This window comes from Rhizopus delemar, genomic scaffold (assembly GCF_000149305.1).
Source record: "Rhizopus delemar RA 99-880 supercont3.8 genomic scaffold, whole genome shotgun sequence".
In the NCBI taxonomy this organism is placed as follows: domain Eukaryota; kingdom Fungi; phylum Mucoromycota; class Mucoromycetes; order Mucorales; family Rhizopodaceae; genus Rhizopus; species Rhizopus delemar.
The window spans coordinates 937,483-949,818 of NW_027137834.1; the positions used below are offsets into that span (position 1 = coordinate 937,483).

At 34.0% G+C, this 12,336-nt stretch overlaps 3 protein-coding genes across 3 annotated transcripts; 1 reads left to right on the forward strand and 2 right to left on the reverse strand.

The window, feature by feature from the left end:
* Nucleotides 1-2,030: 2,030 nt before the first annotated feature.
* RO3G_10574 (uncharacterized protein) lies at nucleotides 2,031-2,216 on the reverse strand (the record flags this gene model as incomplete). The annotated part of the gene is made up of 1 exon (XM_067665159.1): nucleotides 2,031-2,216. One exon carries the CDS (start codon nucleotides 2,214-2,216, stop codon nucleotides 2,031-2,033), a length of 186 nt encoding a protein of 61 aa, XP_067521260.1.
* A 2,163-nt stretch (nucleotides 2,217-4,379) lies between these two features.
* RO3G_10575 (uncharacterized protein) lies at nucleotides 4,380-5,853 on the forward strand (the record flags this gene model as incomplete). Its single annotated transcript, XM_067665160.1, has 8 exons — nucleotides 4,380-4,479; nucleotides 4,533-4,716; nucleotides 4,847-4,977; nucleotides 5,031-5,100; nucleotides 5,149-5,213; nucleotides 5,265-5,340; nucleotides 5,397-5,509; nucleotides 5,561-5,853. 8 exons carry the CDS (start codon nucleotides 4,380-4,382, stop codon nucleotides 5,851-5,853), a joined length of 1,032 nt encoding a protein of 343 aa, XP_067521261.1.
* Nucleotides 5,854-7,035: 1,182 nt separating this feature from the next.
* RO3G_10576 (uncharacterized protein) lies at nucleotides 7,036-7,314 on the reverse strand (the record flags this gene model as incomplete). Its single annotated transcript, XM_067665161.1, has 1 exon — nucleotides 7,036-7,314. One exon carries the CDS (start codon nucleotides 7,312-7,314, stop codon nucleotides 7,036-7,038), a length of 279 nt encoding a protein of 92 aa, XP_067521262.1.
* Nucleotides 7,315-12,336: the final 5,022 nt, after the last annotated feature.

Sequence of the window (12,336 nt, forward strand, 5' to 3'; positions counted from 1 at the left end):
ATGATCAAAGGTTTTTACTTGTAAAGCTCACTTGGACAGACGAATCTATACAACCCATTTTTATACTAAATCTCTATGCTTCAGCAAGTAATACAGCCGACAGAAATATCTTCTTTTCGAGCGTACTTCATAATCTAATCTCCATAAATAGTTCAAATACTATTATTCAAAATCACTGTATAGCAGGGGATTTCAACTTCTCATTTGACAACAATACTTTTTACAATACAAGACGATCCAACATCCCACATCATTTTCTGCTGTTTGTGCTTTCTCAGTTTGAAGATTGTATGAATTATGTGAAAGAATATATCAGCTTTCGACGCACTTTCCGAAAAGCAGATTCATCCACTGTATGGGATTTATGTTTGCAAACAAAGGCACTCACAACAGTTTCAATAACGGGAAAGTCGAATACAAGAACAAAGAATGGACAGACCATGCTCTTTTATTCATAAATTTCGCCGTAGGAATCTCTTCCACTGGAAAGGGTCTCTGAATAGCAAACTCGTATTTAACAAAAAACCTAGCATACACATGTAAGCTCAAGGAACAAATAGAACAATACATTACTAATAAATTACCCAGTTACAACAACTCTTCTCAAGAAAAATGGAATCTTTTCAAGAAAATGGTTAAAAAGCTACTCAAACATTTTCAGAAATAGATGTAAATGGAGGAATAAGTAAACCAAACAGCTCCAAAAGCAGTGAAACGATGCTTTTCGATGATACTCCAACTACCCAACCTATTTGAATAACCTTCTTTCTGAAGTTAGAAATAAACTTACAAAGCTTCAAACCGAAATAGCCGAAATAGATATCCTCAGAATAGGTAAACGATGGATAAAAAAAAAATGAGAAATCAACTAGATACCTCAAACGGACAGCCGAATCAAGAAATATCAAGCAAAATATCATCAAGATTGTTCATCCAGAAACTAGCCTAAAATGCTTAGATATTAAAGCGAAACTTGATGCTGCTTTCAATTTCTATTCTACACTTTACTCCGCAGAACTTACTAATCATCATATCTTGAACTAACACTAAATATGATAGACAAACAGGTATCATCAAACGATGTTAAACATATAGTGAGCAGCATTTCGTTTGATGAAGTTCTGGATGGATCGAGAAGAACCCCTCACAAAAGTAGCCCAGACATGGATAGATTGCCCCATGAAATCTTAAACTTGATCATTGACCATCCTAGCTGCAAGCCTCTAATAGTAGCTATTTATGATGACGCTATCAATAAGGCGCTTTTTCCAAAAGCTTGACAGCAAATCTGCTTGGTCCTCTTGCCCAAGACTGGCGACCTTACAAGTCTACGTAACTAGCGCCCAGCCTTACTGATAAATACAGATTACAAAGTCTTTACACAAATCATGAATAGCAGGAACATGTATACCTCACCCAAATTAATCAATCGTTTCCAATCAAGCTTCATGCACAATAGGTTCATAGGAGAATATGATTTTGCCTGTCAGTTGATTATGGAGGTTGCCTCTTAACCAAAGTCAATGCCAGAAGGTTTAGTAGTCATGTTGGATCAAACAAAAGCCTACAATCATATTCACCACAAGTATGTGTGCAAAGTACTAAAAAGGTTTGACTTCACAGATAAATTTATCAAGTGTATCCACGATCTTTTCTTTGAGAATTCAACTTCAGTCAACTTGAACGGATCATTGTCTTACAGCATACAACAACTGCCCAGATTACGTCAAGGAGACTCGATTTCACCTATAATTTTTAATCTCACAATAGAAAAATTCTTACTATCTATTCTTAACAATGAAATCATTGGTGATTACTGCCTTAAAGCTAGGAGGCCCAACTCTGACTTACAATTAACAGCACCGAGATTAGTCAAATTAGTAGTCTACGCAGACGACATACTAATCTTTATCAATTCTAAGGAAAAATTTCTAGAGCTACAAGAGCGTCTAAAAGCACATAATGGTGCATCTAACTTTTAATAAGCTACTTCAAGTCAGTAGCATTTCCCTTAGCTGGTAAATCCACGTTCAACAAAACTCTGATTTTAGTTGGAATATGGATGTAATTGAAGTCTTGGTTAATGGAAGGCGGTTGTAAAAGTCGAGCAGCTGCTTCTTGTCTTTATAGCCGTCGTCGGAAACGGCATGCGAGTACACTGTCTTTGAGATGTTGTTCTTGAGCCAGCTGATGCCAAGGAGAATTGTCGATGTCATTGTTGCTAGCGCCGGTCCCAAATTTTCGCCAAGAAGGGTTGATCTCGTACATCCGAGCCTTGGCTTGCTGCAGCTCGTACTTTGGCTGCTCAATGATGCTCAGGAGAGTCTGTATGCCAATTTGATCACTGTTGAGGTGACTCATTTGTGATGTGCAGCTTACATGGAAAGCTCTAGATTGCTCTTTCAGCGGGGTTTGGGTTATGGACTCAAGCAAAGAAGACTGCATAATGTGTCTATAGCTTTGACAGGTTAACATATACCACGGTCAACACATCAAAATAAGGACTGAGGAGTGTCACTCTTGTTGAAATCATGGAAACGAAAATAGTCTTATTTGTTGCAATTGGGACATTGCAATTTCTTACGCTGCTCATTGAAAGATTTGTATAGAGCCTCAATTTCCTCTACAGTAAGAGGGGGATAGGACTCGTTCTGGCCAAGAATAGAGTCAGTAATCTTTAGAAGCAGTTAGATATTTAAAATCACCCTTATTATAGAGTGTATAGCGAATAAATATGCGAAAGAAGTACTAAGTTAATAGTCGCAAAATATGCAACCATCCGGAAATTTATGATCAAAAACCAATATTTGACTCATATTCAGCATATTTGAAGTAGAGACTTAAACGAAAACTTTTATCACAAAAAATAACACCAAATAAAAAAACATATTAAGAATACTACCATTGCTGGTTGGCTACTAATTATAAGAATGATAAAATTTTTGGAAACGAATCAAAAAAAAAAGGATGATTTTACAATCACAGGAATAACATTGAAGGATAAAACGCGTTTTTTGTACTGAAATACAGCTAATGTAACCTAGGAGGGACATCAGTCTGAAGATAGATAAAAAAAATATATCTTCAAGAATCTACATATAAAGTCCTTTTGATCTCTTATAAAGACAACAAGCCAGATTATTTGAAGACAAATTATTTTGCTTTTATGACCTTTTCCAGGTAATTAAAGCCAAATAAGATAGAAGAAAGAAAGACGCCCTTTATTAAATGCTGTTTTTTGTGTATATTAATATATTCTATTTTAAGGGGCTTAACCATCATTTCTTTGTCTTAAGATGCAGCTTAATGGGGACTTCTTTTGGCGTATGTTTTAGATTGAGATCGATGCTTTAAAGGTTCACTTGTGTATTCGATATTTGGAAGGTCTATCATATTGTATTTAAATTGGATGATCACTAAATTTAGTTTCTGTTCCTTTGTTCGTATCAATTTATTATTTTCTCTTATCAAGGAACTCTTTACAACTTTTTACTGTTTGATCTACTATACAAAATCTGGCGATCACTTATTACAAGCAAACCAAATTTACCAAATTTAATACAAATAATTGATCTCAAATTCTTTTATATTTTAAAGAAAAATCAAATTTACTCTACCTAAATTTTTATGGCCGTAAGTAGTGTAAAAGAAATTACACTATAACATTACACATTATGAATGATGCTCAGCACATTTATCTATTGTATTTCTATCACGTTTGTGAAAGCGATTCGATAAGAAAACCAATTTAATACGACATTACCTTACTATTGGAAGTAATAACCTAGATACAATTGTTCAAGAATGTGCAGCATACGAATAAACACTTTATACAAAACCTCCCAAATTCATTGGCCAGCTTCACTTCCGCTTGCGTAGGCTTCACATTAATAGTAGTCGTATCCTTGATATACATTATGCTGAAAGAAATGTCGTGGCTTTGTTAATTTACAACGATTATGAATCGAAACTTTGGGAACAGCTCAAGCGATTCAAGGCCATGATCCGCAAATTTAAAGTGGAAAATCAATATCGACAATATTCATTTTAAACTGAGTTACAGCCACCATTAAAAAAAAAAAAAAAAAAAAAAAAAAAAAAAAAAAAACCCCTTACGCTACCTTCTTTATCCGTTAACTAAAGATAGACTTTTTTTCTTGAAATTAAACAAACATATTTACGTCTTTCTTCAAATCTAGAAAACCCATAAAAAAAAAAACAAAAAAAGAAGGGGAAGATTAATATAGCTTTGCATATAAAAACATGCTAAGAACCTTATTGGTGGTTTCCTATTATAGTTATCTTATTTAAGCCTTTGTTACTCTCAATGTTTCACCATTTGATTTCTCTCTTTTTTGCTTTTATTTTTTTTTTAAAAAATGGGATTTTTTAAAGCACTTGATACTATTGTTCACGGCGGTATTCAACAACCTGAATCTTATGAAAGAAAAAAGAATTATACGTTCCTAGAAGTTCTTGGTAAACAAGGAATATTGATCAAAATGACTGTCTTGCTAAATATTTTTATTTAGGAAGTGGCTCTTTTGGTTCAGTGAAAAAGGCTGTAAGAATTAGTGATGGAAAAGAAGTGGCTATAAAAATAATACCAAGACGTAATGTACAAAACCACTTTGATATGGTCAAGGATGAAGTCGATGTGCTTAGGGGGTTGAATCATCCTAATGTCATTGGATTTTATGATTATTTTGAGTCAAGGTATAGAGCTGTTGGCTTAATAGCATAATAGTTACTAACTCAATTAATAGAGACAAGTTTTATATTGTATTTGAACTGTATGTGTTTACATGAGCTAAAAATGAGTATTGTAGTAATCAACTTTTTTTAGTGCAACAGGAGGTGAACTATTTGAAAGATTATTTGAAAGGGGAAAGTTCTCAGAAAAGGATGCGGTGGTTATCATACGTTCAGTTTTGAAAGGATTGGAATATTTGCACTCTAATGACATTGTACACAGAGGTAACTAAGGATGTACAAAGAAAGAACAAAAAGCTAAAACTTACGATATGTAGACATGAAACCAGAAAATTTATTGTTTAAAACACCTGAATCAGATGCAAATTTAGTAATTTGTGATTTTGGGTAAATATTTTGCGTGTAACATTGTTAATTGTGGCTGATATCTTTTAGTATCGCGAAGCACAACAGTGAGACTTCCGCTTTGGAAACAGTGTGTGGTTCACCTGGTTATGTTGGTAAAGTACAATGTTATTTATTTTAGTAGAAGCTAACTTATTCAATAATAGCTCCTGAGGTATTAACAAGGAAAGGTTATGGTACACCAATTGACATGTGGGCTGTTGGAGTTATTACCTATACTTTGTAAGATTTATCATTAAATATCTGTGCATACAACTTACTTTTTTTTTAAAAAAAAGACTATGTGGTTATCAACCATTCCAAGCAGAGGATCAAGTAGAACTTATTGATGAAATTACACATGCAAGATACGACTTTCATGAAAGATATTGGAGAAACATATCTGAGGATGGTAATTATAGAGCATGACCATTTGAACCTTTTATATATTAACTTTAAACAGCGAAGGATTTTATTAGAAAACTTTTAACATTGGATGATAAAGCCAGACTAACCGCACCCGAAGCATTAAAGCATACTTGGATGACAAGCGATAATGCCAATGATATTGATATTCTTGAAACAGTTCGTGAAAATTTCAATCCACGTAGAACACTCAAAAGCGCTGTGGGTGCCATCAGAGCAATGAATCGATTGAAGACAGCAACATCGGAGAAAGGTGACATAAAGGATGCTTTTATTGCAGCTTTACAAGCCTCAAAAGATCAAAAACAAGCTGTTGCTCCCGCTACTTAAATTATGTTGTGTCTGTATTTAATAAAATTTTCATGTCTTATTTTTATAAAATAAATATGTATTTTCATAGATTATCTTAATAACATTGTTTTGATTAAAAAAATCTATCTCCCATATACAAGCCATGGAGTATATTTTCAGGAGAGAAAAATAAAATTCAGTGCTCAGTAACTTATTAATTATGTATCACCCTCCTTATCATTAAGCTCCCTTCAGAAATCTTTTTGGTTTATTTCCTATTGAAACGATATGACACATATTGCCCATGATACCAACAATTGGCGTTTTATAGACTCTTAACCCTGGCTACCAACTACCTGCTGACTCATAACAGTTAGTCACTATCAGACAGTAATGTATCTGACTTGTGAATAAACTAAAAATGGTTTAATGGGCAATCAGATATAAGCTTTCCAAGCAAAAATCATGGATGGCTCTTTTTTTTTTTTTTTATCTACTCTTAAGATACAGATAGCTTAAAAAAGCCTTGATGCTCTGTTGCATGAGACAACAAACAATACTAAGTATTGCATCGATAGATATCAGAGTAGCTTCATTTAAGATTTTGTAGCTTTTAGCATTTAGGTCGAAGGCACTTTCACTAGACTTCAGGTTCCTATGAATATAACCTGGAGTAACAACTCTTTTTGGGACCATTTTCTTGAATAGATTGCTTTTTATTCATTTCCTCTTGTATCACATAAAGCCACGCAAGATAATGATGCGGATTTGCATAAATATTTGCCTCAATTGGTTCCTTAGAGCTAGGAGTGTCATACTCCTTCCAACGTAAATGGGCATCATTGACAATATTCTTGTTAACATCGCTATTATCAACAAAAGAGGACCATTTGGAAGTAAAAGGACTTGACTTCTTTTAGTATGACGAGCAAGTGGTTTTCTTTGTATTACCGTTAAACTATTACCACAGAGAAGTTTGTGACCAGGTTTAGAGAAAAGACCAAGAAAGTAGAGAACAGTTCTTTTTTCAAACTTGCTTGAAATGTTGTTACACACCAAAGTTTCATATCGCTTTGCCATAGATGAAACAATTGTTTGATACCCGTGACCTTTGAACTCACCCAAGTTAATTTGTTCAGGTAAAGACTCGCGAAACCTATTAAAGCAGTTCTTGACTTCTTCACCAGTCTTTTTTCCTTGTCCAGTAAAAAGTGTGAAAAGTTAGTAGACCAGGTTGTGAGTAATAGCAGCGGAAACTTGTCTGTTCTTTACTCGATCATGGTAGTAGTAGTTTGCAAACATAGACCCAGTATAGATGGCTTGTGTTATAAGAAATGCCAACCTTTGGACTTCTAGAATCATATTAGCATCCTTGCAAGTGTTGCTCAGACTTGTCTCGGTAAATTCTTGGTTTGCTTCTGCCTTGCTCTTAACATGGTAAGGACACTTGGATCTAGAAGATCTTGCATGACCAGTTCCATCACAGGTAGGGCATTTCATTAACTGAAGATTATCTTTGAACTTCTTTTTTTTTTTGGCAATTCTAAGAACTACTTGTTTGTCCTTTTTTTTTCAATAATTTCAGAAATCTTCTTTTCTTGATGGTTAGAGCCTTTACTAGCAGATGCGATGACAGCATATGTAGAAGGAGTAGCAGCATATAAGCCTTTGTCATTGTTGCCATTTATGACTTGTTGTAATGCTAGTATGATGTAATATGAGAAATAACAAATACATACAGATCTTGTTCTTGTTCAGGCTTTGCAGATGTATGTGATGCCTTTTCTTTACGCTTGTTCCTATCTGCTTTGGCTGTCTATTTACTATTAGCGGAGGAACTTCCTTTGCTTAGTATTATTTGCATTAGTTTGCTTACTCATGTAGAGAAAACGCAGGTTATTGCGAAAAATATCTGACTCCTTTTTGAAGTCTTCAAATGGACCACTAGATAGCATGCAATTGAAAATAGTTTTAATGAATGGTTGAAAATCACTACCAGAATCTTCTTTAATAGGGACTTTTACTTTAATTGTTTGAGAACCTGAAGCGGTTGATGCTTAAAGAGAAACACAAACTACCATACATTTATGGTTTTAGTTTTTCTCTATTGATTGACAACAATTTTCATATAGCAAGTTTTGTTTACCTCTCGGCTTTAAAGCGTGTAACGTTGGTAGCTCCTTTTCTTTTCGAGGAATTAAATGCAAGCAACAATAGTTAGCTAGAACTCGAAAAGCATTTTAAAAAAGAGCTTACGATTGGTAAACATTTTGCAAGCAAAGGCTTTGCAAGGGCTCATTTTCAGGAATTTTCTATGTTTATTTACTTTCCTTTTAAAACACTAAAAAAGGAGATATGCACATGATTATCTTGTAAGCCACACTGTTTTCTAAATGCATGTCGTAAGTTACACAAATAATTAACATGTATTGTAAAGGTGGTACATTACCTCTCAATACTTTTGTTTTGTTTTTTACTTGAACCACAAAGCAGAATTGGAGGATTTGTTCTGCTCCCACAAACCGAGAATTCAAACTAAACGAAAGAATAACTATCTTGGAGCTATGCAAATGTCGAAATGTAGTCATTCGAAATCAATTTTACAACTTTGATGAAAGAGGAACGCACATCATAATTTTATGCTTCATTTGATTACTGTTTGCTCTAGCAAAAACGTTCAGTTCATTATACCTGTTAGATACGAACAAACTTTCGAAAGTACTATACTGCTCTTAAATGCGATCAACATATTAACTCAAGGATATGGCGAAGAAAGAGAGGAAGATGTAAAAAAAAAGTTGATATAAGCAAAATAGACTCCTGAGTATATATCAAGGCAGATGAGAATCATCAAAAGGTCTCTGAGACTTGATTGCTACAAAAAGATCAAGGGTAAGCCGATTACAAAAAGTAATCTGGGTCACATTCTTGCTTGTTTAGTCAACAGATTTTTTTTTTTTTGAAACCATCAAGTACCAGGAGCTGGCGCTTACTTATCAAAATTATACTCTGATAAGAGAGAGCAACGATTTTAATACTGATGAGACAACACGTTTAATTAGAAAATATTGCCCAAGATTTGTTGAGTCTGTTGTGATATTAAATAGCCGCTGACTTCTTGTTATCAGCTTTTCTCCCTCTATATACAACAATCCTAAAGTCGATGATATTGCTGATAGGTTAATTGTTAGCTATAAAAATAATCTTATTGCATTTATTCAACGACAGTCTCAATACGGCAAAGATTACTTTGAGCTGACTATCCAATTTGGATATGTTGAACTAGTTGTGACCAGTAGTTTCTTCAGCTCGGTTGATAACAAATTTCTTGGCTCCTCCATATATAATCTTCACAAACTGATCACTATCAATTTCAACGCATCTTCAACAGGCATGTCTTTTGGCTATATTCAAAAAAAGGATCATATCCTCAAGAATAGAATAATGAATCAATACTTCAAGTCGCATTCAGTAAACAAGTGGGTTACTATAGCAAGAAACTTGAAAATCAAAAATTTTTTCCTGAAGTTCCTCTCTTGTTTCAAAGTGGCATTCTGATGTATAATGCTGCTTTATTTGTAATCAAGTCATATGCTCACAAGAATATTGACTTGACAATCATGGACGCTCATGTTCATCAGACCTTGCATATAGATGACTCTAGTCTTACCTCAACGAACAAGCTTATAAAGTTACTTGAGTTAAGGGATCATAGACACCACACATTCAGTATGTTGCCAGAAGCACAAGTAAAGGATGATTTGATTGCGATATGTGACAAATTACTTACCAATTATCTGAAAAAACATGATATCAATAGGGTAAAAAAGCAAAATCAGAAGTTTGTGCTTAAGAAGGTTGATCAGTTCAATGATGACGAATAAAAGCATAATACAGTAATTAATATGATTTATTGTATAACAATTCATTTCAAAATATACCTATTCACGATAAAGACAATTAAAAATACAACAATCATAATACATGTAATCATTTCAATAAATTGAACACTTTGGAAATCGGTAGTTAAAGATGGTTGTCTATTGTCTTCAAAAGCAAGAAGAAGACTTCTGCAATAAACAGACCCATTTTCTTACCGCCATCGTTCTGTAAGCGCGTTACTTATTTTTCTATATGACTCCGTCTATGATTAAACAAAAAGAGACCTGTTGGAAGAGAATCTCTATTTTAGAGAAAGCAGTCGTTCAGGGAACCGTTCGAGATGCTCTTACATACATCATGAATATGATCATTGACGCGTACAAAGTCTTTCAAATGCCTGAGGCGGAAGGCAATAGAATTTTTTTCCATGTGAAGGATGTCCAAAACTGGGACGTTTACAATTATTTCATGTCAACATATAGTAATATGAACAGGTTTAAAAGCTTCAACCTTATAAAGACAGGCTACTCGAGTAATCTTCTTTGGAGCGCTTAGTATGATGTTCCAAGCGAAGTCAAGGAACATGCTCTAAAGCTAAAGAAAGATGCTTTAAAGTATTGACTTTTAAATTAAACCTTGATTTACTGACTTAAGTATAATTACTATATAGCCTGACAAAGCAATGATAAAGGCAAAAAGAGCATCAAAAAGCCCATTCAATAGCCAAGGACACATTATCTACAGTAACTACGGCATAGTTGAAAATATCATATAAATAATAATGTAATAGATAACAATTGCTTTTCACTGTACATAGAACTTTGACGATTAATTTCTCTTCTTGATAGGCAAATAAAAAGCGACAGCGGCAACAATATCAATAATAACAACAACAAAAAGCGCCAGCTTAAAGATGAAGATCATCTTTGAAGAAAAGAGAAAGGGATAAGTATATATAGTGATCGACCTCAACTCAAAAGCGCTCACTTTTTTTATAGATGCCTGGAAAGATTGGATTGCTTTCATGCAAAATAAAACAAACTTTAAAATATTTCACCCTTATAGGTAAGGATAAAGAAAATCATTGAGAAAAAAACTAATTAAATGCTAACAAATTTCAATCAACCGATAGCCCAGAATATCACAATGTGATTTAAATTGGCCGTGGCAACTCTAGGAGACTAAATCTTGATGAGGATTTGTACCACTGCCATTTAAAAGCGAAGCAAGGTACGGGATATACTCTGCCAAGCATCATCATCTATTAATTGCATTCAGTTATTGATAGTGTAAGCTGATATAGACATATGGTGTTGTGGATGTCTTATCGATTATTTTTCTAAAAAATAAGCAGAGTAGAAAGAATAAAAAAGATGAAAAGTTTCAAATGATGATGAATAAGTTGTTTTCGATTTTTTGGAAAATATATCCAGAGTATGGTAATCGCCAATGTAGTTATATTAAAAATTTATAGATGAGCTTTGATACTAATATGGTGATTATAGCCACAACATCTACTCTTGCAAGCAAGGTCCGGAACAAGGAGAAGCAACATTTAATAATTTGTTGATCTTTCCTTCTTTGAAAGCGGTTGCCAAAGCTATTGTAGAATATGATGCTAATTCTGAAGCAGACTTCAAGGTGGGAGAAGTCCCATTAAAGCAATGACAAAGCAGCTCAACGAACAAGATGAATTTGTTTAATGCAAAGCAGGTGGTATTACCAAGCTATTCATTTTGAAAAGATGAGAAGTTCTTCTTCTTGAGACTTTGTCTCACTTTGGTAGTACTGACAAGGCTAAATGTTCCTTTGATAAGCACAAAGGTCTTTTTAGTGTTACTTCACTGACCTCAATAATTCTTGAATTGAGTGATTCCATATCACTAAAAAAAGACTTGGATAAAGAAAACAAAGTGACCAAATTGAGTTTCAAAATGACACTCTGAGGTACTCATGGTGGGCCGATTATTGGAGAAAAAGCATCGATACCATCGATGACATTAGAATCAACATTGTCACTATACACCTTTTGCTCATTCCTGCAATATGTATAGTCACTTTGATCATCATAAAGATTCAAACCAGTCTGAAGGACATGAAGCTGCTGATCTTATGGACGTACCTAAAGAAAACGAAGGCACGGTTTCCTGCCTCATATCACTTGTCAATATGAATGCAGATGTAGAAGAAAACGCTCAAAAGGAAGAAGAGAATTCAAGCAGCAACAAATGTTTTTTTCTTGCTCACACAACAGTTATGGAGGAAGGCATCATTCCTGACAAAATAGAATATATTTACTACAGAATCTCTCATTCATATTACTCATTTTGCCTTATGCATATCCCAAAAAAATCATTTGGGATTCTTCTAAGCATCGAATTCTCTAGCTTAATAGCTTTTATTTTATAACTTTCACTTAACATTGTATTTCTTTAGCCTCTTAGGTATTCTTATGTCAACAATTATAGCCTCGCCCCCTCTTCGTGCAACTTGCTTTGATGGTTTTTTCTTATAATGACAGTAGGCACGCTGCCTCATGATAGACGTAAGCAGATCTTTTTCTTATGTTGCACTCTGTTGGCACAAAGACCAAGTTTTTTTTTTGGATAAAACTTCTGTTTTTTTTTTTATTTTTTTTTA